Here is a 21,452-nt window from a genome sequence, read left to right as displayed (position 1 = left end):
GCAACAAGAATTTTAGTGTGTTTTCTCAGCAATAAATCCAAGCATTACTATTGTTCAGACTGCAAAACAGGGCTATAGGGTCAAACATTTCTTTTAGCCATCATGGTAAATTTTGATAATGCTTCAGCTGACAGTTTCAAGAGAAAAATTCCACATAAACTGTCATTCCCCTGGCAGTAGGGAATACTGGTAATCTTCTCCTCTAATATCTAGTCTTTATCTTGAAACATTTCGTAATCTTCCAAACACATTTTTCTTGCCTCCAACTCCTTTAAATATTTTCTGTAGTTTACACATTACCGATTTTTATGTCTATGGTGATATGCACTACTCTTCTTTGCTATGGCTATCTTTTTAGAACTATACATACAAGTCAGTAATTTCTTATAGCTTCCCTTTACACAGATCTGTCTGATCTGTGAAACAAGAGGCACACATATAACATAATCAGAAAACAGTAGACCAAAGAATAACTTCAACCTAGATGAAGAGCATGCTATGTGGGCCAAAATTAAGATGGCATTCCGTAGCAGTATATGCTGATTAAAACCTTATTATCAGACAAGTCACGCAAACATCTAAAAATATAGGAGGTGGTAAGCATAAAGGGAAATCAGTACATCTGTCTCCCTCCTCTGCATTTAAGGCCTCTGCAAAAAAAGACGTACCTAACCAAAAGAAAAAGGTATTTTTAATTTTAATCTAGTGCTCATAAATATATTTAAATCAATGTAAGAATTAGTTTAAGTGGTAAAATAAAGCTTTACCAATGCAATTACCCATGCAGAGTATGTAAATACATACATATATATTTGAAATACTAATTCATTATCTTAATGTTATTTCCACAGCACCTATATCAAAGAATATGTCAGTGTGAAGTTTTCAGTGATGTGATTTCAATTGAAACTCAGCTGAACAGCAAGACCAAAATAAAATGAACAGACTATTTGCAGGCAGTATTTCATTTTATAAGTATCACTGCATTGTATGCAGTATATGAAACATTTATAAATCTTGAAGGTCAATCTGATAATGTAAATATTAATAATACATAAGGAAGTGAATATATGCAGTAATTTACAGCAATGCTTCTTCATTCTTTAATAGTCTGGAGACATAAAGACTTGCAATATTTCAGAAGGATTTACCTGATTTGTGAGATACAATAAGCTCAAGAAGTTGGCGTCCTTCTTCTACCACTGCTTCTTTTAAAGCAGAGTGGCTATCTACATTCAACTTAAAACTCTGGGGGGAAAAAAAAAAAGAAAGAAAAAAAGAGAGAAGAAACCTCAGCATCAGACATTATAGAGGCAGTTATTGTAAAACACATGTACAAAATTACTTGTTTTTTATCAAGAACCACATCCCTATTTACCCAATAGCCAAACTAATTTGTGATACTAAAAGCTACTGATATTTTGGATCTGGGCTCAAAATGTTTCCATCAGATCAGTAAAGTGCATCTGTGTTGAAACAGCTGACATATCTAGACATTCATTAGGTTTTATGAAAAGTCACAACCCGCAGGCTATATCTGGAGTAACTGTGTTCTATAAAATACACTAAATTTATGCTACCACATATGAACTCTGGGTTTTTTTTCAGATTTCTTTGAAATGTTGGTGATAGCACTATTTATGAAACTATAAAAAAATTACATCATTGAATATATTGGCCTTATGTGCACTCACACAAATCTATTAATACTGTGTTCCTGAGTTAACTCTCATATCCATTTTCAAAGAATAAATCAGTCTGCTTTAGATCTCAGCATTCTTAATTTGCAAAGAAAGTATTTTTCAAACATTTTTTCACTAATATTTTTATTAGTTTACAAAGGATCTGTACTTTAACAGTCAAAAATATTTTGTCTCTTTTTTAATTTTATTTTTAAAAATTGCTTTAAAATCTAGTAGCAGAGAGAGGAACTGGAAAAACGATATGCCATTTAATACACCAATGATAACTTGGATAAATTTTTTAATTATTTGCCAGAGCTTCTCATCATACTTGCCTGTAAGAAAGAGAAAGAAAACACAATAGAGAAAAGGGTACTTGCTGTATTTAATCATAAATTGTGTGCAACACTTTTTCTCTTTGAAATGTCTATGGAATAAATGGAAATAATACATGACCACTTGGAAAAAAAGAGCTTTTCCGTCTCTTGGAAATGAGTTAACTGGCAGACATGAAAGGAGACTTTGCAAGTGCACATTCATAGCTTCTGTTTTTTATAAGAATTATTTATACTTCTCCAAATGCTAGTGACCATGCTAATACTGGAGTAGCAGACACCACAAAATACTCAAAAGCTGTCAATCCTTAGGGAAGCAACTATTTCCTCTCTTTCCGAACTCCTGCAGTCAGGCTGATTGGCATAGCAGAGAATAATATTGCCAGAACTGTAATAAAATGAGGTACTTTTACTGTATTCATCATGGTTGAAAGAGGGATGTTGCTCAGATAGGCTCTTAACAGTCTTTCAGGCAGCATTGTACCTGACAGTGACAGAATGTTTTTGAGAATTCTCCATTCAAATAAAGAGCAAAAACCAGGAATTTTGCTACCTTCAGCATTTTGTCTAGTCCAATTTTCCTTGTACGGACATCTGAATATACTGTTTTGCACCAGCTGTTGAACAACTGGGCCAGCCAAGAAAAGTTAAAAGGGAGGAAGGATGCCTAGTTTATGTCTGTCCCCTTCTTAAATCTAGAGTTTTATGAAACCAAATCTAGAAGTCCTTTTTCCTTCATAAAACCATGTCTGAACAAGCACTGACAATATTTAATTTACTGTTTACTTAAAACAGGCTTGTACTGAATAGTTTGTAATCATGCACTTCACAGGAAATGCACTGTGTGTGTCTCACCCAGCAAAAGAGAAGCTAAAGGACCTGAGAGTAGGTTGTGTAATTTCATATAATTGAAGTCGAGTATAGATGCAGCTGGATTTGGCAGTGTCTCGAGATGATGTGGATGTGTTTGATAGGAAAATTGGAAAAGATGAGGTATTCTTTTTCATTAGGAAAAAAAAAGAGACTTGCTGCCCTAGAAAAGATTCATTTAACATAACACACCAGCTACTACAATACAGCTTGATTTTCAGGTGCACCTATTAACCAGCAATAATGTTAAACTGAAGAAGCAAAATATGATGAATAAAGATGGGGCCAAACTTTTGGGTTTTGACTAGCAATATTCTCCTTGTGCTAAATTCTTATTTTATGGATAAATTATGCGTGGCACAAATACCATGAACATACATGAAATTTAGCAGAAATAAGCTTTTGTCAGCAGAGGCATCATGTCATGGTTTAACCCCAGCTACCAACTAAGCACCATGCAGCCTCTTGCTTAGTCCTACCTCAGTGGAACGGAGGAGAGAATCAGAAGGGTAAAAGCTAGAAAATGTGTGGGTTGATATAAAGACAGTAGGGAAAGCAAAAGCCACATGCACAAGCAAAGTAGAATGAGGAATTCATTCACCACTTCCCATGAGCAGGCAGGTGTTCAGCCATCGCCTGAAAAGTAGGGCTTCATTACACATAACAGTTACTTTGGAAGACAAATGCTGTAACTCTAAGAATCCCTCATCTTATTCCTTCTTCCCCCAACTTTCTGTACTGAGCATGATGTCATTTGGTATGGAATATTCCTTTGGGCGGCTGGGGTCAGCTTTCCTAGCTATGTCCCTTTCCAGCTTCTTGTCCACCCCCAGCCTACTTGCTGGTGGGGTGGTACGAAGAGCAGAAAAAACCTTGATGTTGTGTAAGCGCTGCTCAGCAGTAACTAAAACATCCCTGTGTTATCAACAGTGTTTTCAGCACAAATCCAAAACATAGCCCCATAGTAGCTACTATGAAGAAAACTAACTCTCTCCCAGCCAAAACCAGCACACATCAAAAGGAGAGAACCATTCATATAAGTATAAATACAAACAGAAGCAAACGAAACTGTCAGTTGATGTAGTGAAGTATGAGTTTTGAATTTAGAATTATATATGTGGTAATTTCCTAAGAAAAATTAATAACTGGACAAGGAACACTGGAAGGAATAATCCTCAACCAATGTTCAAGGTTTCTCATTCCTAAAGGGCTGAAAATGTGACACATGAAAAAGACGAGAGTTGAAGATGTAACAAGTATAACATGTCTATACAATGGAGATATGCAAATTTACACAGCTAAGGGTAATATCAGACCAAATATTTGGAATTGAGGAAGACCTTCAAACACAGAGGTCCTCTCCCATCCTGGATATTTCCCTACTGTTTACTTATGGCATTTGGAAAATTGTAACTCTAACAGCGTGTGACCCAGGTACTCTGCTCCCCCCCTTCTCTGATCTTCCCTGATAATGAATGAAGCCTTTGTGTGTGAAGAGAGGAAAGGAGAAGAGGAGGGAAGTCAATTAATCAAAGCCTTTTTTCCAGACACATTTGCAGCTATAGAGAAGTCTAAATATCACACATGAGCACGTATACATTATAGAAAATGCATGTGCATTGGCCTGACAGCAGCTTTTTAAACAACACATTAATGTCATCCCTCACACTACAGTGTATTTAATGTAGTTTACAAGCTGCAACAAGCAAAATTTCCTTACGCAAGTTCTCTGCACTTTTCCCAATTACCATGTACCTATATATAACTATCAATTGTTCTTATTTAGCAAGAAAGGAAAAGTGAGGCAGGAATTATGCAGTTTTAAAAAAGCTTGCAGAACTGTAAACAGGAATAAAGACTCCAAGGGTGTAAATGTAAAGCCCCAAGAGTGCTATCTTCTGTTGACAGCATGGTAGCAAGGAGCCCAGCCTTCACAAAATGAAGCTGTCCTCTGACCTTCAGGAAACTTATGGACCTACCAGACAACAATAGTACAGAACCGCCACGAGGAAAATAAAGCATCCCCTCCTTATCTGTGCTGGACTCTGAATACACTAAAAATATGAGAGTGCTTTCCTAGAATATAATAAACTCTCCTTCTCACCTTACTTGTCTTTACAACTGGAGATTAGAAAAAATTGTTGGAAAAAAAAATTTATTTGATGTTCCTCAAAGGATTTATTTTATGGTTGTAGTTACTTATATGTAGGAAACTTCTATTGAGTAGGCATCCTGCACTACGTACATGTTGAGATATCCAATCTTTTGCTATTTATTATATATTTGCTATTATATATAACCCTCTGTTCTTAAAAAAACCTTTGCAATTTGGTAATACACAACCTGGGTCTTGACACAGACAATTAGCAAATTTTTTTTGTTTCCAGAGGCACAGAGGCTTTGTAAAAGCATGATTTACTTTTTTTTTAAGTCATAAGGTATCCAACTAATTGTTTCCAGTGTACTGCCTCTGAAACAGAAATCAGGAACTAGATATCATGTGAACCTACAATGTATACATAAATATAGTTTGGATGACACAGCAGTTTACACCTATCGCCAGATTAAGAAGTGTATTAAAAGAAATATTTTTTTTTTCTCAGTCGAGCATGTTATTAGCATGTGTGGTGTACTGGGATATACCTGAAAGGCAGTTCTCTTGAAGTTCATTTTTGATGTTTTTAAATACCTTTGAGAAAAATATTACTGTTTCTAGGGTGTTTATTTTTTTAGAGCAATGCTACAGACAATTAAAAATTATCTGACTACCCTAGATTCTATAAATTTAGAATTTGAAAAAGAAAGCTTAATGTAAATTTCCTAATAATATTTTGCATTTTTTGAGAAATCTACAATATTACTGAAATACGGACTTCTATATTTAGCTACAGTTGAATGTATGTTTTGGCTAAGAATGTAGCACTTTTAATTATAACACTCACTGTGACAGATATAATTTAGAGTGAAAATTAGAGTGATGGGAACAGTTTCTGGCAGAAAAGTTATGGGAATCTTTTGACTGAGACAATCACAGAAGGATAACCAATCTCCCACAAATATTATCAGAAATGTTATGTTTTGAGAGGGAGGCAGTTTAAACATGCAGTAAAGCTCTAAGAAAATGAAACAAGTGTTTTACTTATTTGTTAGATATATTCTATATACCAATAACTGCCAAGAAAAATACTATTATGAAAATTCAATTTTAATTTTTTAAATTAACACATTTCATTTGTCTCAAAAGAAATATGACAAAACAGATATTGAAAATTTATTCTTACATGCTTAATACTCAGCTACTTTTGCAAGTCCATTGGTCCTGGCACAGTTACCTTCCAATAACTTGCTATGACAAAATACCAAGATATCAAGTACTGAACTTTTGGTTATGGTCTATTTTCTTCTTTCTCCCTTTTTTTTTTTTTTTTTTGAGGAGTTCTGACAACACAAAAAGCCTCTATTTGGTCAGTGCCTAGTATTTAAGTTAAGAATTTGAGGTAATAATTTAAGAATTTGAATTAATAACCTAATAAGCCATGTAATAACCTGGTGGCATTTTCAGAGTCCTGAACACTATCTACTGATGACATTCAGTAAATCAATAAAATAACTAGTATGTAAGTTGTCCTTATATTAACATGGAACTGGTCATACGTTTAGCATTTTGGAAAGCCTCACATTTTTTTAATCAGGACTATAAAGTTTACTTATTAAATAAGTATTACTAGGATATGTAAAGGATATGTTTTCCTGGGAACAAAATATTACATGTGAAATGGTTCCAGTCAATGTCTCTTTTGTTCACATTTTCCATAAAATCTAGGTGACTACAAAGAATTTTGTATTTTCTTCTTTTCTTTTAATTTGTATTTCTATCTGAGTGACACACCATCGGTTAAACAGAACACAAGCACTGTGGAAATGCTCTATGTGGCTCCATAGTCAAGGCTGAGCTTTTCCTCAATAGCAGGGATTTTACCTTTGCTTTTTAAGGAGAACATGATGAATCCTCCTCTGAAGGAGCAGCATCAACTATGAGTCTTTTTCTTCTCTGCCCAAAACTGAAAACATACCCTCCCTACAGCAGTGACGGTCAATGGGCCAGTTATCACCAAATGCTAAACAAATCTCTAATGCCTAACACAATATGACCATCATTTTCCTTAGATGAACCACACATTTCCTTCTGTAACCAATGGAAGCTTGTAGATATTTTCTAAGAGTGAATAGTGGAAAGAAGATTTGGTCTTCTACCCCCTGCAACAATGAGAAAACTTAAAAGACAATAACTTCTTGACTTTCTCTGGGGATAATTCATTCCATTGGCATCTGTAGGCAGATAAAAATGGGCAAAATAACAATATCACTGTCTATGTTGATTCACAATATCAGATGATAATCTAAAATGCCTTTAAAATTGAAATGAAACTGATCTGGGAACCTAACTACTGGTTCCCAGAAATCTCATAATCATCATCTCATGCCACTGTAGATGTAGATCAGAGGTAAGATGGTTTAACTGCTCAGCTAATTTTTTCTGTGTAAGTCCATCATTCATTTAAACATAATATTAACTGAACATCCAGAGATCAAAATGCTTAGTAATGAGCTAACTATAGCAATCCTGGGAATGATTTTACCTTCTGATCACTCACACACATTCTTCACCTTTCCCTTGATCTGAATGTACTTTTTTGTCTGGGAGGAATCAACCACATTTACGAGGAGACAAAGTATTGGGAGTTTAGTGAAGAGCAAGTAAAATATGTTTAAAGGTGGAAATGGTGGAACCAATAAGAAATAAGCAAGACTGACTAAGTATTGATTAAGAGAAAGAGCCCCTATTATCTACTTATATTCTATGAATCTGAACACCATGCAGAAAGAAGACTTAGTACATTATCAGAGGTTATAGTAGACTAAACTAATGGAATTAAATTAAGAGAAAATTTAAGATAAATACCAGTGAAATTTCCACAGAAAGTCAGATCTATTAGATTGTATAATAACCTCCTAAGGGAAACAGTGAAAGGCCTGATCCCTTGAGACCATTAAATCTAGACTGGATAAAAATGTGAGAGTGAGGACTGCAACGCACTGACACAGTAGTAACTTAGGTCTTTCGCACGCCACAAAACTAAATACGAGGGGGCAGGCTCCACTTCAGCAGTCCTATAGTAATTGATACTTTTGTAAAATTACCTCACCCCTTTCTTCTCTGTCAAAGCTTCTGCCATTCCAGTATTAGACAATCAATGTTTTTTCCCTTTGTTACCTCTTAAACATGAATAGCACTATTTTCCTCATACGAAATATTTTACATCCCTCAGTTTCTGTTTCTCATTCCTCATTGTGTTTGTCATGTCTTAGGTAATTTAGCCAAGTTTTGAATGCATAAATTTAGATATAGAGAAAAAGGATAGTTAGCCCCACTATACAGAAAGCCTATTTTGCAGATTTAGAAGACATAGAGGGTATTTTTGCAGATATTTTTATTTCAAACTCATGTAAATTCTTCTGCTACCAACTCTATTTTCTGTGTTTCACTATGTAAATTTCTCTTTGATTTTGTCTGTCTGAACATTTTACTTTGTCAAAAAAACTTCATATGAGGCTTCCTAAATTGAATCTGTTTGTTTACTATCAAGAGGGATAGAAGAACACATAGAGGAAATGACACAGGCCAAATGGCTGTACAATTGCTAAGTTGCCATAATCATGGTGAATTGCACCTGCAGTCCACTGTATACAACCACCCTTAATCATTTCTTGCCTTCTTGAGCTTCTTCGGAAAGAATCTGCAAAAAACACACTCTTCTGAGTCCTTGGTCTGTCTGATCTTACACATTACTAGGTACACTTCTTCTACATGGAGACACACAATTCCCGAAAACTATCTAAACAAAATATGTCCACATTGTATTGTCCTATCATATGCAGAAAAAAGATATATCAGAGATATACCAAGACATAACAGCTTTCCAAAACAAAGATAAATTCATGGGGCATAGCAGCCTTGGCAAATATGAAGTTACCAAGTGAAACATAATACATACATAAATAGTATTTAAATATAAATTTACTAATTAACAGACCAAAAAGCACTCTCTGGCAATAAATAACACTATGTAGTTTTAAAACAATCCTTGAAGGATTTTAGTTCTATTCCAATTCCAGGGGAATATGAAGGAGATGTAACTTGTTTTATGTATGTACAGATATAAGGTTTTATGCTATTTAAAGGTGAACTAAAAAGCCTTCTTAGTAAAATTTAGCTAATAAATTAAGATTCTAAATTATTTACCCAATTCACCTTACAGAATTAAGAAATGGAAGAAAAAATAAATATCATAGAAGATGCAAAGAAAAACATTTACCAATCAAAACCTCCATTCATTCCTGGATTTTCTATATTTCTGCTGAATGCTTTGGTATTGCAAACACCAAAACACAGAGAGGAATTGTATTACTTCTAGTACTTAAAATGTGAATCATATCATGCATCTGAGACACATAGCAGAGAACCCATGGGAGTGTACCATAGCTCTTGGCAGGTAAGTAAAAGCAAATATAGTTTAAATGTTACTGAAAGTGTGATTGTATTTCCTTTGAGATCCTGGCATTATAATCTTTCAATGATTTCCAATCTCAAAATTTTATAAAAATAAATTTCATTTCACTTTCAAAACCAAATTACTGACTACATCTTTATTGATAATACTGGCATACTAAAATTTCAGGCAAAAGCATGCATTTGAATAGACATAAAAATTGCAGTTAACAGAGTTCCTAGATAAGCTTTATGCAGTTTATTAATAAAATAAACATTACTTTCAAACAATTTTTAAAGGTGTTTCAAAAGTTGTTACAATTTTGGGTAGTGAGGCTTGAGAGGAGGCGAACATTTGTAACGCTGCCAATCAAGTTACCCGGTCTTGTTCAGTTTCACCAATAAGTGCAAATGAATTTAAACATTTTTCAAAGTCTGAATGATCTGCGTTTTATTGTTCTCTGACAGTGTTTGGCCTTGTTTCCTAAGAAAATTATAATGGGCATTTAATACATACTCAGAGGAACATACCACCTGCTATATTCTTGCACGTAAAAGAACACCATGTTTTAAGGATCTCATTGCTTCCTCTTCCAAAGAAACAAACATTAGCTTAAAAGCATCCTGGATATTGGTGAAAAATTTAAATTTTTAAACCTCAAGCATAATGAATAAAAAGAAAAAAAACAACAGAGCAATATAGTTGTTCTTGAAACATAGACCACACTCTATATTTTCATATACTTAAAATACAAGACATCAAAATCCTCACAAGTGATACAGTTCAGATTTTGGACATTACAATTTTCCCTTTTTCTTCAGTAGAAGAAGCAAAACTACTTTAGGATGACACCCTAATATGCTCTGCCTCTGTCCAGAGACAACTGTGGTTCTCAGAACTAGAAAAGTTGGGACAACTTCCCATGGAGTGAGTTAACAACTAATATATTACAGACAGGCTCAGTAGAGCTACCTTTTATTATGGGGTCCTATCCCCTTCCTATGCACAACAATGCAAATCTAGGGCAGTAGCAAAAAATGTCCTGAGAAGGTTTGAACCAATCAAAAACCAAAATAAATACAATCAAGGTTAGGTATCCATAAACTTGAAAGACAGGTTTAGAAAAAAGTAGTACCCTTAACATTATTCAGTCTCCAGGAAACTATTTCTTATGCTACAGGCTTGCACAAAATAAACCTCTGGAGTGAGACTGTGTGGTAATACCTGGTAGCAACAGTACAGGAGGATAGTAAATGAACAGTTCTTTTCTTCATTAAAAGCACATATAGTAACAACAGATGTCTATCACAATAGATCTCCTACTTCTTGCTGCCAGGACCATAAACATGGCCCACTCTTTCTCCTTACAAAGGTTTGTGTCAGTTCTTCTTTACTGCATGAACTTATGGGAAACATCTTTAGATCAAGTGCAGTATTTTTGTATTGGTCAGGAGAGCAGTGCTGTTATTAGCAGGATATATACCCATTCTCTCTTATATACCTGATTTTTCTCTTCCTTACTCACAAAAAAAATTGCTGAAATTCAAAGAACAGTCCAAAGTGTTTAGAAACCTCTATTTTTCCCACTGCCAGCAACTGTATGCTCTCTGGCTTCAGACTATAACACAGGTAGAGCCAAATTATAATGACATCAACATTTCCTTTTCATGTTCTCAGGCCCTTTAACTCAAGAAAAGAAAAACTTACTTAGAGGTTACTGGTTTTATGGATTTTAAAAGCTGAATAATATTCACAACTGACAATATACACGTATTCCCTTTGTTTAAGTTTGCTATCTTACTTCCTATTAAGTAATTTTATTTGCCTGTGAAATCTGCTGAGTTTAGTCTGTATCTCTGGTTAGTATGTTCTGCAGACTGCTTCCTATATGAAAGGATATACATTCAGGAATCCATGTATACCCAAAACACCTTTTAAGATAAAAAAACCGTAAAATTCAAAAATTTAAACTGAAGTCCTTAGACAAACAAAAGATCAGTCCACTCATGGTGCTCAGACTTTTAAGCACCATCATCCAGCAGACAGTATACTGTATTTTGAGAAAAATATCTAAACTTGCTGCCATGGACATTGGAAATTCTCATATAACAAAAGCACTATACATAACTAAGCCATTTCAGAGGCTTTAATACCTTTAATAAAATTACCACTACTATTGCTACATTAACCAAAGGCATGTATATTTAACCTTATTTTTTCAATGAGAACAGATATTTAATACTTCTCTAAACTTCTCATTTTTTGGAAAATGAGTTTTTCCAGGGAGATGAGAATGATTTTTTTTCCAGACATAGCAAACTTGTTACAAACAATCAGTTATCATAAAATATCGCAGAAGCATCATTACTTCACCAACACAATTTCTTAAATGTGAAAATACAATCTATTTTCTGTATGAAAGCATTTGCTGTTTACAGTTAAGAAGGTGCTGAGCCATGATGTGGCGAGAAACATTTACAATGGACACAGAAAAATTCTTATTTTATTTCTCTTAAGATAATAAGATTCAAATCCCCCCGTATCTTAAGAAGAATTTGGTTCTAGAATGGAAATGACATCTAAACTTTATATACAGAAGGGAAGTAAATGCTAGTGTGAATCTACTTGTCTAATTTGCTTTGAAATACTAGTGATGCTTGGTCAACGATATTTTAAGACTGCAACAAGTAAAGTAAATATGGTGACTGAGAACATTAATATAATGAAACAATTCTAGGCTAAAAAGGACTTGTATGTGGCACAAAGTCTGTGACTAAACTGGAGTAAAAATCACTGACAGGGATCTAAAAAGAAAACCGAGAAAACGTGATTCATGGAAATTATCAGTTAGCATATCCAAACCACACTTTGCACTGTAATAACTACATGCCATCCTTGTACTTTATACAGAACAACATTTGCTATTCTAGTTTCAATAAAACATAACATATATTTTTGTCTAAAAAAAACCCCCGAGAAGCAAATAACCATTGTATGAACAATTAATTTTTTTTCAAGGAGGCCATCCTCTTCCATTCTTTCCATGAGTGACAAGCAATTCCTGTTTGTGCTATCTGGAGAAATAGGAAACTGCCAGCTGCCATCTTTTCTTATACCAACAGTTACAATGAGAGTAAAGTGAAACACCGAGAAAAGCCCTGTGGAAGACTTGGGGGTATTGGTGGATAAGAAGGTGGACATGAGCCGGCAATGAGTGCTCACAGCCCCGAAAACCAACAGCATCCTGAGGCTTCACTGAAAGCAGTGCGGCCAGCAGGTCCAGGGAGGTGATTCTGCCCCTCTGCTCTGCTCTGAGACCCCATCTGGAGTACTGCATCCAGCTCTGAGGTCCCCAGTACAAGAAAGACATGAACCTTTTGAAGCGGGTGCAGAGAAGGGCCATGAAAACGATCAGAGGGATGGGAGCACCACTCTAGGAGTAAAGGTTTGACAGAGTTGGAGTTGTTCAGCCTTTCAGTACCTGAAGGGGGCTTATAAGGAACATCACAGAATCCCAGAATAGTTAGGATTGGAAGGGACCTTTGGAGATCATTTAGTCGAACTCCCAAGATGAGAACATATTTTTAGCAGGGCCTCTTGTGATAGGACTAGGGGTAATGGTTTTAAACTAAGAGGGTGGATTTATAGTACATATAAGGAAGAAATTTTTCACAATGAGGGTGATAAAACACTGGCAGAGGGTTGTCCAGAGAAGTGGTGGATGCCCCTCCCCAGAAATATTAAAGGTCAGATTGGAAGGGACTCTGAGCAATCTAATGCAGTTGAAGATGTCCCTACTCATTGCAAGGGGGATAGACTAGATGAGCTTTAAAGGTCCCTTCCAACACAAACTATTATATGATTCTATGATTTGCTCTTCTCTCTGTTACAAACTTAAATGTAGGCAGGTTACAGCAACGGTATTACTCAAAAGGAGAAAAGTGAACAGCCACTTTGAAAGAAACTACTATATCACATGGAAACTGACCATTCTTTATCTGGTTTTGAAGAAAAAATGCAAAATCTGTCATTACTCTCTCTCTTCTTTGTTCTTTGTACTCAGGATTTCAGAATTTTACACAAATTCTTAAGAGTAAGACTGTTAGAACAAAAGTGCCTGACTACTAATTCCAAATTTCTAAGAAGATTTCTCCCTAATTAATTTTTTCTCTACTGAAAATTATTGTTTGCCAACATCTACTAATAGTGCAAGAAGGATTTAAGAATTTCCAACAAATTATCTTTTTCACTTGCAGGTTCCCTTTTAAAAGTCTTGTATTACACAGCTCTAAATATGATACTAGACACAGAAATGGTTTAGGACAAAAAACCTAAGAGTTCACCACAGTATGGTGTAAACTAGAAGTTATGTAGCAACAAGAAAATGAAGTACTGTGTTAACAACAAAGGAAAAAGTTGAGACTACAGAATTAAAAGTTTCAGTCCTCAGCAAATATATATAGTGCCTCTTGTCTAAACCTTTCCCTCAGCAGTTCTTCACATCTCCTCATTTGCTAGCTTACTTCTTTTACTGTGCTAAAACAACGCATCTTGTATGGCCAGGGATAAAGTTAAACGTCTGTTTTAGCAAACTAAAATGGTCAAGAGCAATATGGTGAATTCTTATCTGTCGAGCCGGTAAGAAAGTGTGCTTGGTTTCACAAGCACAGCAGTACCACCTAGATAGATGCTTTTAGCTCATAAGTTGCCTTCAGGATACTGTTTTTGATGAAAATTGATTTGCATACCACCAGTCTGTTAGTAGCTGATTTTGATCAGGTTGCCAATGGGAAAGAATCAGCATAACAGAAAAGGATACAAAAGATAAAATGAATAAGAAACCATTTTCAGAAGTTCCTTTTTTGGTAAGGTAAATGAGGTTATCTTTTCATTGGGAATGGATTGGAGCCTAAATGTTCACAAAACTCAAAACCTGCCTCACTTTTTTCTCTAGCAGGACTGACTGAGGCCTTTGTGAGAAAGTAGATTTCTCCTGAAAAACACCCCTGTTTTATGAAAACGTATTAGTGTTTTCGACATCTGCTGGCTTGGGTGGCTGCCTGCAGAGTGCCAGATGTTCAAGTGGTGGCTGCTCCATGTCAGCCCTTCCATATGAATGGGAAGCACGCAGCTCCCAAATCAGTTTAACTGATGTTACTCAGTTGTGAAGACCTGTAAAATTGAAAGAATAATTTCAATCACTATTCCATGGATCTCTGATAGCATTTTCATTTATAGCTTTGTGCTTTGGTGTTATCTAAAATGAAGCATATAGCAACTTCTGTTCTGCAGAACATCAGGGAACTTGGTGTTAAAATTTGCAAGAAAAAGTTCTCCACGCTGAAGATTGCCTATTGTGGCACACATTCAATATGTAGACTACCTTTCAATTTATAGGAAAAGATCACGCTATTTAGCAAACTGTATGGTTACTCATCACGGAAAAATCTATGGAGTTTAAGTTGTAACTGTGATTTAAGAATGAAATTCCAATTTATCCTACAGTCAATAATTATAATTGTAGCATATTTGGGTATCAGGTCTGTGCCTTTGTGTACACAGTGCATTTAGTCATGTATTCCCTGGGTGACCCAGGAACTCTCCAGCTAGTCTCTGCACAGATGATATAATTGGGAAAAACGGATCAACTTGAGGAGAGGCTGCCTTCCACCTTCACAACAAAGTGCTTCACTATTTCAGGAGCTTCAGACAGTTACAGAAATGCCTGCAGGCAGCTCTTGCTGAGCCAAGAGCAATAGACAAACACTATTCGTCTGCTTCAAAGTGTTGATTAACATCCTAGGTGGACAATATTGCCAGATCATATAAAAGAATTAAGCAACGTTGTTTGGGGAATGCTACCAATTTAAGCTGAAGGATGTCATGCCATGATGCTTGTTAACAGAGACTTACATCGCCATCCTGTTCAAGAGATTTGACTCCTCATGTGAGCAAAGATTCAAATAAGTTTTGTTGTAGGTTTCTTGTGATGCCTTTTTTTTTAAACACAATCTCTTTAAGTGTCTGTGCCACACTATTTCTCAAAATGCCAAAGATAGTGAAAAGCAAGGCTGAGAGAAGAGAGACTTTAAAATTCAATCATTTATCAACAGTTTACATTGGAATCCTAAAATGACAGTCTAGAATTTTACAAAGTGAAAAACTTGGAGGATGCTCAGAACCCTGTCCTTGCTGCCTTAGCAGGACTTTCCCCAGCCAATAATGAGAAAGGGAACAAGTACATTTTTTCTGTTCTCCTCTTCTTAGATTTTGACAGAAGCGATTTCACTCATGAATGTAAAATATTCTCTCTTTATGGGACTAATTTTGTTATCACAACAAACATATTTCCAAGAAAACAATTACCACAGGTAGTGAAATTGATAACTTGTGCCAAAGGCTAAGGGCATGTCTCTACTAATAAAAATACTTATCTACACCAATTTTTCACTTATTCTATGATGAGAAAATCTACATTAGTGAGGAATCATAGTTATGAGATTTGCTAGTGTAGATGCAGTACATAGAGAAGAACTAAGACATTTTCTTTGTTTTCCAAGTTAGTTTGTTATCAGTGTCTGTACTATAAACTCATAAGTCTGGAACCTAATCTTGTAAAGTTCTAAGTTCCAAGTCCTTTACTTCAACAGATCTTAGATGAGTCTGACAACATGTATAACCTGACTGGCAAAAGAAGAAAATGTGAAGTATAAGTCCCTCACAAAGACCTTGATCACCAGTCTTACAATGCTCAGCTAAGGGAAATTTCAACATTGAGCTTAATGTGAATTGAAGTTCATATACTTCTGTTTAAACACAGATTAGGATGTCTGACAGATAAATGCCACTGAAAAGTTGACAATCTAATTAATAAAAATAACTATCTTCCCTGCTATAAAAATGCTCTCTTTTTTCTGCTGTGTATAAACTGGTATGATAGTATATCTTTTCTGAAATCCAAAAAAGAAAACTCAGAGTTATGTTTTTTCAGGTTATACAGTGGGTTTTCACTGGCTATAGATGCCATAAAAATAATTATAATATTTTTAAATTGAAATTGAACTGCTCTTTAGACATTTTATTTCTTCAGAGAAGTAAAGGAAAAACCCAACTTGTTTCATAACATAGTCATCCTGAAGCATATAACGATTTTCTTGCCCCAAAGATACGCGAATATAGAGAGTGCAGCTGGGAACCCGGGTGCTGGCAAGGGAAAGTGAGGTTGTATAGGTGCCCACATACTCATTTATTCAGACTACCTCTAGCAGTGAAGCAACTGCCTCTAAGCTACTGTTCCACATTCCAGTCTGATGTAGATGGGTTTGGCCTCACCTCTCAGAGAACCACATGGCAAAGTTGGAAGTCGTTTGCCTACAAATGAGTTACTGTGCTCCTCGCCATGGAAGAAAGGGAAAAAGAAATTAACTGTGAGAAGTACTCAGCCTGGTGACTGTCCTGTTCCTGTAAAATGTTTCTTTTTATCCAGTCAAGAGTGAAAATTGCAATTCTACTCATAAAAACTTATCTTGACAAAAGTTTCATGTTGCAGAGTACAAGGAAAACAGTGCCTTTTCCGAGGTCTGATTTTACAACATGCTCTGTATCTTCAGAGCACCTGCAAACACAGTGGGAATCATGGGACCAAGTGTGTGCAGCACAAGTTAAAAAAATAACTCCACCCCAAACCCCAAAATCCACAAAGTAAGGCAAAAATGCAGTGTCTTCATACTGCATTTGACAGACTACCACTACAACAGAAATTGTTTAAGAAGAAAAGGCACAAAAGCTTGCTTTATAGTTGAAATTCTGAAGACAGTTTTCAATTTGGTTCTAATTGTATATGTGGTTAATGTATACTTAATTAATTTAATAATGGTCACTCCAGTATTACAGTAGAGATTAGGATGACATTTTTTCCTGCAATGCATCACATGACTTCCTGGGACTGTCAAATACTTTTCTACCATAAGATTATCAGAGACTGGAAATGAGACTGAGCTTTGGGGGTTGATGCTCTGTTGTGGGCTCAGTTAATGTACTGTTTTTCTAGGTGGGATGTCTAGGTCATTGGCTAAAGGTAGTGTTATCACTGTGTATCTTCCATTTCATACTGGCAAGAACCTAAGTTTTTGGCAGAATGAAAGAAAATCTCTTTGCTTGATTTTCCATTCTTTTTTTGTTCCTTTTACTAGCTAGAGTAGTTTACCTGTTAAGACACCTGCCCATTGAACAGCATACATTGAGCTCTATTCTCTACCTTCAGCATTAAATCTTACTTTTGAGGACTTAATGCCTGATTTAATGCAGCTCTTTGTTTCACCTCATAACGAGAAACAGCTCTTAGAAGAATTCAGTGAAAGTCCCATAAGGTTTATCAAATATTTCTCAATCTATAAATCTAGCCTGTAATATATTCAGAAGATTATTCATCCAAATGTTTTCTACTTCCACTCAATTTTTTAGCTTTTTGCACAAGAACAAGGTTAGTGACAGTTGTATTAATTACATGACAGAAATGTACATCAAGTAAAATTATTAACTATTTCAAATTTTTATTTAAATTACTCTGTGTGTTAAAAATATGGGAGAGAGAATAAGTTACACACTAGAAAGACTTTTGTTAATGTTACAGTGGAGTAAAAATCCTAGAATGATCAGCAGAAAAAACATTATCCTTTCTCCTTTTGCTATTGCCATTTTCTTTCAGTTTTGGAGATAAATTCTGAATTGTAATGTAATTCTGACTTTTAATTTATCTTTACAAAGCTATCAGTACATATTTCAAATACAGAAAATAATTTGTTGCTATTTTCATTAAAATAAACTGTAATGCTGCAAATCTTACATTAAAATATAGATGCACACTAGTAATTAAAAAATAATAATCAAATAAAAAGCACAGCAGAACACTTCAATTACTGATAGTAATCATAGTGTAATCTTGTCCTACCAAGTGTGTCTCCAGGTACAGTTTAAGGCTGTCTGTCTCTGCTTTAGGAGGAGTCCAATTCTCTGTTGTTTCCATGGCTTCATTTAACCAGTGAATGAATTCATCCAGTTTGCTTACAAACCCCTTGCCATGTAAGAAAAGAGAAAGAACAAGAAAAACACATTTGTTAGCAAAATGGCAATGTGAAAAATGTATGCTCAATTTTATTTTTTTTTTAACCAAGAGAGTACAATTTTGCTTTTTAAAAACATGCAAAAAAACCCAAAACAAACCAACAACAAAAAAACACACATACAAAAAAAAGAGAGTGGTCTTCTAGTAAACGAGAAGCAGAACAGTGTTTCTGGAGATAATCTAATGTGATATTTTGGGACAAGACAATGTGAGATCCATATGACTGCAATGAAATGGAGAAAAGAGCAAAGTTTTAGAAGATATGAAGGGGATATATAAAAAGTTTTATAGACATTACAATGAAAGTAAACTAAAGAACTCGCACTGGGCAGATAGGCTGTACTATGAGCACTGTAGGTTGACAAAAGGGCTGAACAAAGCTGCATTAACAAGGTATGCATAATGGACTGAGGGAAGAAATTACTTGTCAGAACTCGAGTGTTGTGACTTCTGTTTTGGTTCATAGGATGAGAGAAGAAATCAAACAGTAGATGAGGCAGAATATATAGCATTTAATATAAATATTGCTGATTGCATATGAGCCACACAGATGGTGTTTCATAGAAGACAGGAGCTCCTGCTTCTCAGGAGCACCATTTATTTCAAGACTAGTACCAATTATATTGTCTGATTAAAAATAGTGCCCCTGAATTTACATGATTGGATGATACTATGGGCACATACTGAGTACAGATAATTTTACCTAAGTCTTATCCACCATGAAGCAAGAGAGTAAATGGAATAAACTGACCGTGATGTTTATAAGCACCCTGAAAATTAACTCTGAAGAGGAATGTCCCTCTATTGCAAGCATTGTAAGACTAGATTAAGTTAGTTTTAATACTGGTTATGTTATTAGTCATTAACTATGAATTTCACAGCATGGTGAGAATTTTAGTTTCCAGTTGGATAACAACTCAATATACACAGTATCTCACTCTCACCATTTCAGTTATGGAATGATTTTGACTAATTATTAGTCCATTCAGATAGCTAAAAGCTAAGGATGGAACTTTTAAAGATTTCTGAGTAACTCAGGACCCCAAATCCCCTTCTCTGAAGTTATACATGAAACTCGAATTCTCATTCATGGCTAGGCTTCGCGAATGAAGATTTGGGAAGGCTCTATCCACATTTGTTACAGGCACGCTGGTGGCTTATGAGGCCAATACGTGACAGACATATCCGATTACATAAGGCACAGCAGAAAGACTCCTTAGATGGTGTATTCTGCAAGACACGGTTCTTTCTGCGTTGCCTTTTTTCCTCGAGAGTGATCCTGCGTGTGTTCTCAAAGGAGACAGCTGCGTTATAGATGGTGTGTCTCCAGACCTCCCGATTGGAGGCCAGAGTAGACCAGTTATGGTGATCAATATGGCCAAGGCTGAGATGTTGTTTCAGGGAGTCCTTGTATCTTTTCTTATACATGAAACTGGAATTCTAAACAAGACAGAAACAGCAGTCTGAGCAGTAGGTACACAGCCGCGTTGTGCAGTGGTAATAACACAGGCCAAGTAGAGCCACACTTCCTTCAAAATTCACAGTAGTAGAGTCATTTTGGCCCAGCACTGTGCCAAGAAGTAGGGTCCAGCATTCAACTCTTGGCTTCCAGGTGAAGTGGCAGTACTTCTGAACTGAAGCTAGCCTCTGGTAGGAAGCTGCAGTGCATACTGCAGGAATGACAGCAACACTGAGGCACTCTGAAGACTTTATTTATTATTTTTTTATGTGAGTACCTACAAGATCTCATGATGAGGTCACTATTGCTATCTCTATTCATGGAATCCACTGTATCAAGTCATTTTAAGGAAGAAAACTGTTACTGTGCAGATTTCATTGTAGGCTGTTTATCTGGACATTCCAGAAAGGGCAAAGGAAGACAGGGAAAGCAACCGAGTGGCTATGGTGACTGAGACAACGTGCCTATACTTTGGGGCAAGTACATCTCCTCTCTCCCACAGTAAGCTACATTCCTCATGTCAAGCCATGGCACAGGGTGGGGGGAAAGATGTCCCCCTGGCTATACTGCTTGCTTTCTTCCAGCTCACAGTGGAGCATACGGGATGCCAGACTGGCAGAGGAGTGGGAGACGTCAGCTGACGGGGAGAGGAGCAGGAGGGGTAAAGTCCTTCTTGTCCCTCCAATAAATCTCTGCCTGCATTTTAGCAATGTGCTGTCCTTGAGAGACAAGGTGATATGGTAAGCACATACACAAAAAAAAAAGAAAAAAAAAAATGAAGAAAGGCTCTCTCTTGTATATGCGTCATGTATTTTATGGAGACAGACACGTATAACATCTGCCTGCAGTACTCGATGTCTGTATGCCTTCAAAAGGGTGCTCGGAAACACTGAAGGTTTGCAGCAGTATAAAGAGCAACTATTAGCCACAGAGTTACTTCTGCCCTCTCACAAAACGTGCCTGTGTTGTAATGTCTGCTACTTCACGCTGGTGCTTAGAGACTCCCAGGCAGCCAACTCCAGCCTGGTGTGTCCCCTCGCCGCCCAGATCAGGTTGGGTGTGGGCCCCTGTGGAGAGCAGGGAATGCTTGGGGGTTCGTTTTGGGGGCTGAAAAAAAATATAGATAGAGTCTCCTACAGAACCACGATGAGCCACCTTACTTGTGGGGTTAAAAAAAAAAAAAAAAAAAAAAAGGAAAGGCTGCAAGCTTCAGTTCCAGTGCCACCTGGCACGTTGGAATCGCGGTGGGGTACACGATGCCCGAGGGGAGCCCGCGGAACGGGGAGCACCGGCCGCGGCCAGCCCCGGCGGGCTCTCCTCTGCCAGGCTGCACAAATCACAGTAATTCCACTATTTTTCAAATGACGGCAATAAAATTTTATTGAAACCATTCAAAAGAGCACATCTGTAGAAACCGAAAACAGCGGAGGG

General features: G+C 36.2%; 1 protein-coding gene across 9 annotated transcripts in view; it reads right to left on the bottom strand.

Annotated features, from left to right (window-relative positions):
- Window positions 1–21,452, bottom strand: part of AKAP6 (A-kinase anchoring protein 6) — a 274,096-nt gene that overhangs the window by 140,745 nt on the left and 111,899 nt on the right. For all 9 annotated transcript variants that reach the window (XM_018082582.2, XM_018082580.2, XM_018082581.2 and 6 more), the window contains 2 exons: window positions 18,389–18,511; window positions 1,152–1,248 (listed from right to left, as the gene is read on the bottom strand). In XM_018082582.2, the coding sequence (XP_017938071.2) occupies window positions 1,152–1,248; window positions 18,389–18,511 (220 nt within the window). The remainder of the gene's footprint in view (window positions 1–1,151; window positions 1,249–18,388; window positions 18,512–21,452) is intronic.

The sequence above is a fragment of the Manacus vitellinus genome, unplaced genomic scaffold (genome assembly GCF_001715985.3).
Source record: "Manacus vitellinus isolate BGI_N305 unplaced genomic scaffold, ASM171598v3 scaffold_6_pilon, whole genome shotgun sequence".
NCBI lineage: Eukaryota > Metazoa > Chordata > Aves > Passeriformes > Pipridae > Manacus > Manacus vitellinus.
Note: the sequence above shows the minus strand (reverse complement) of the source record. Positions and strands in the feature narration are given on the sequence as shown.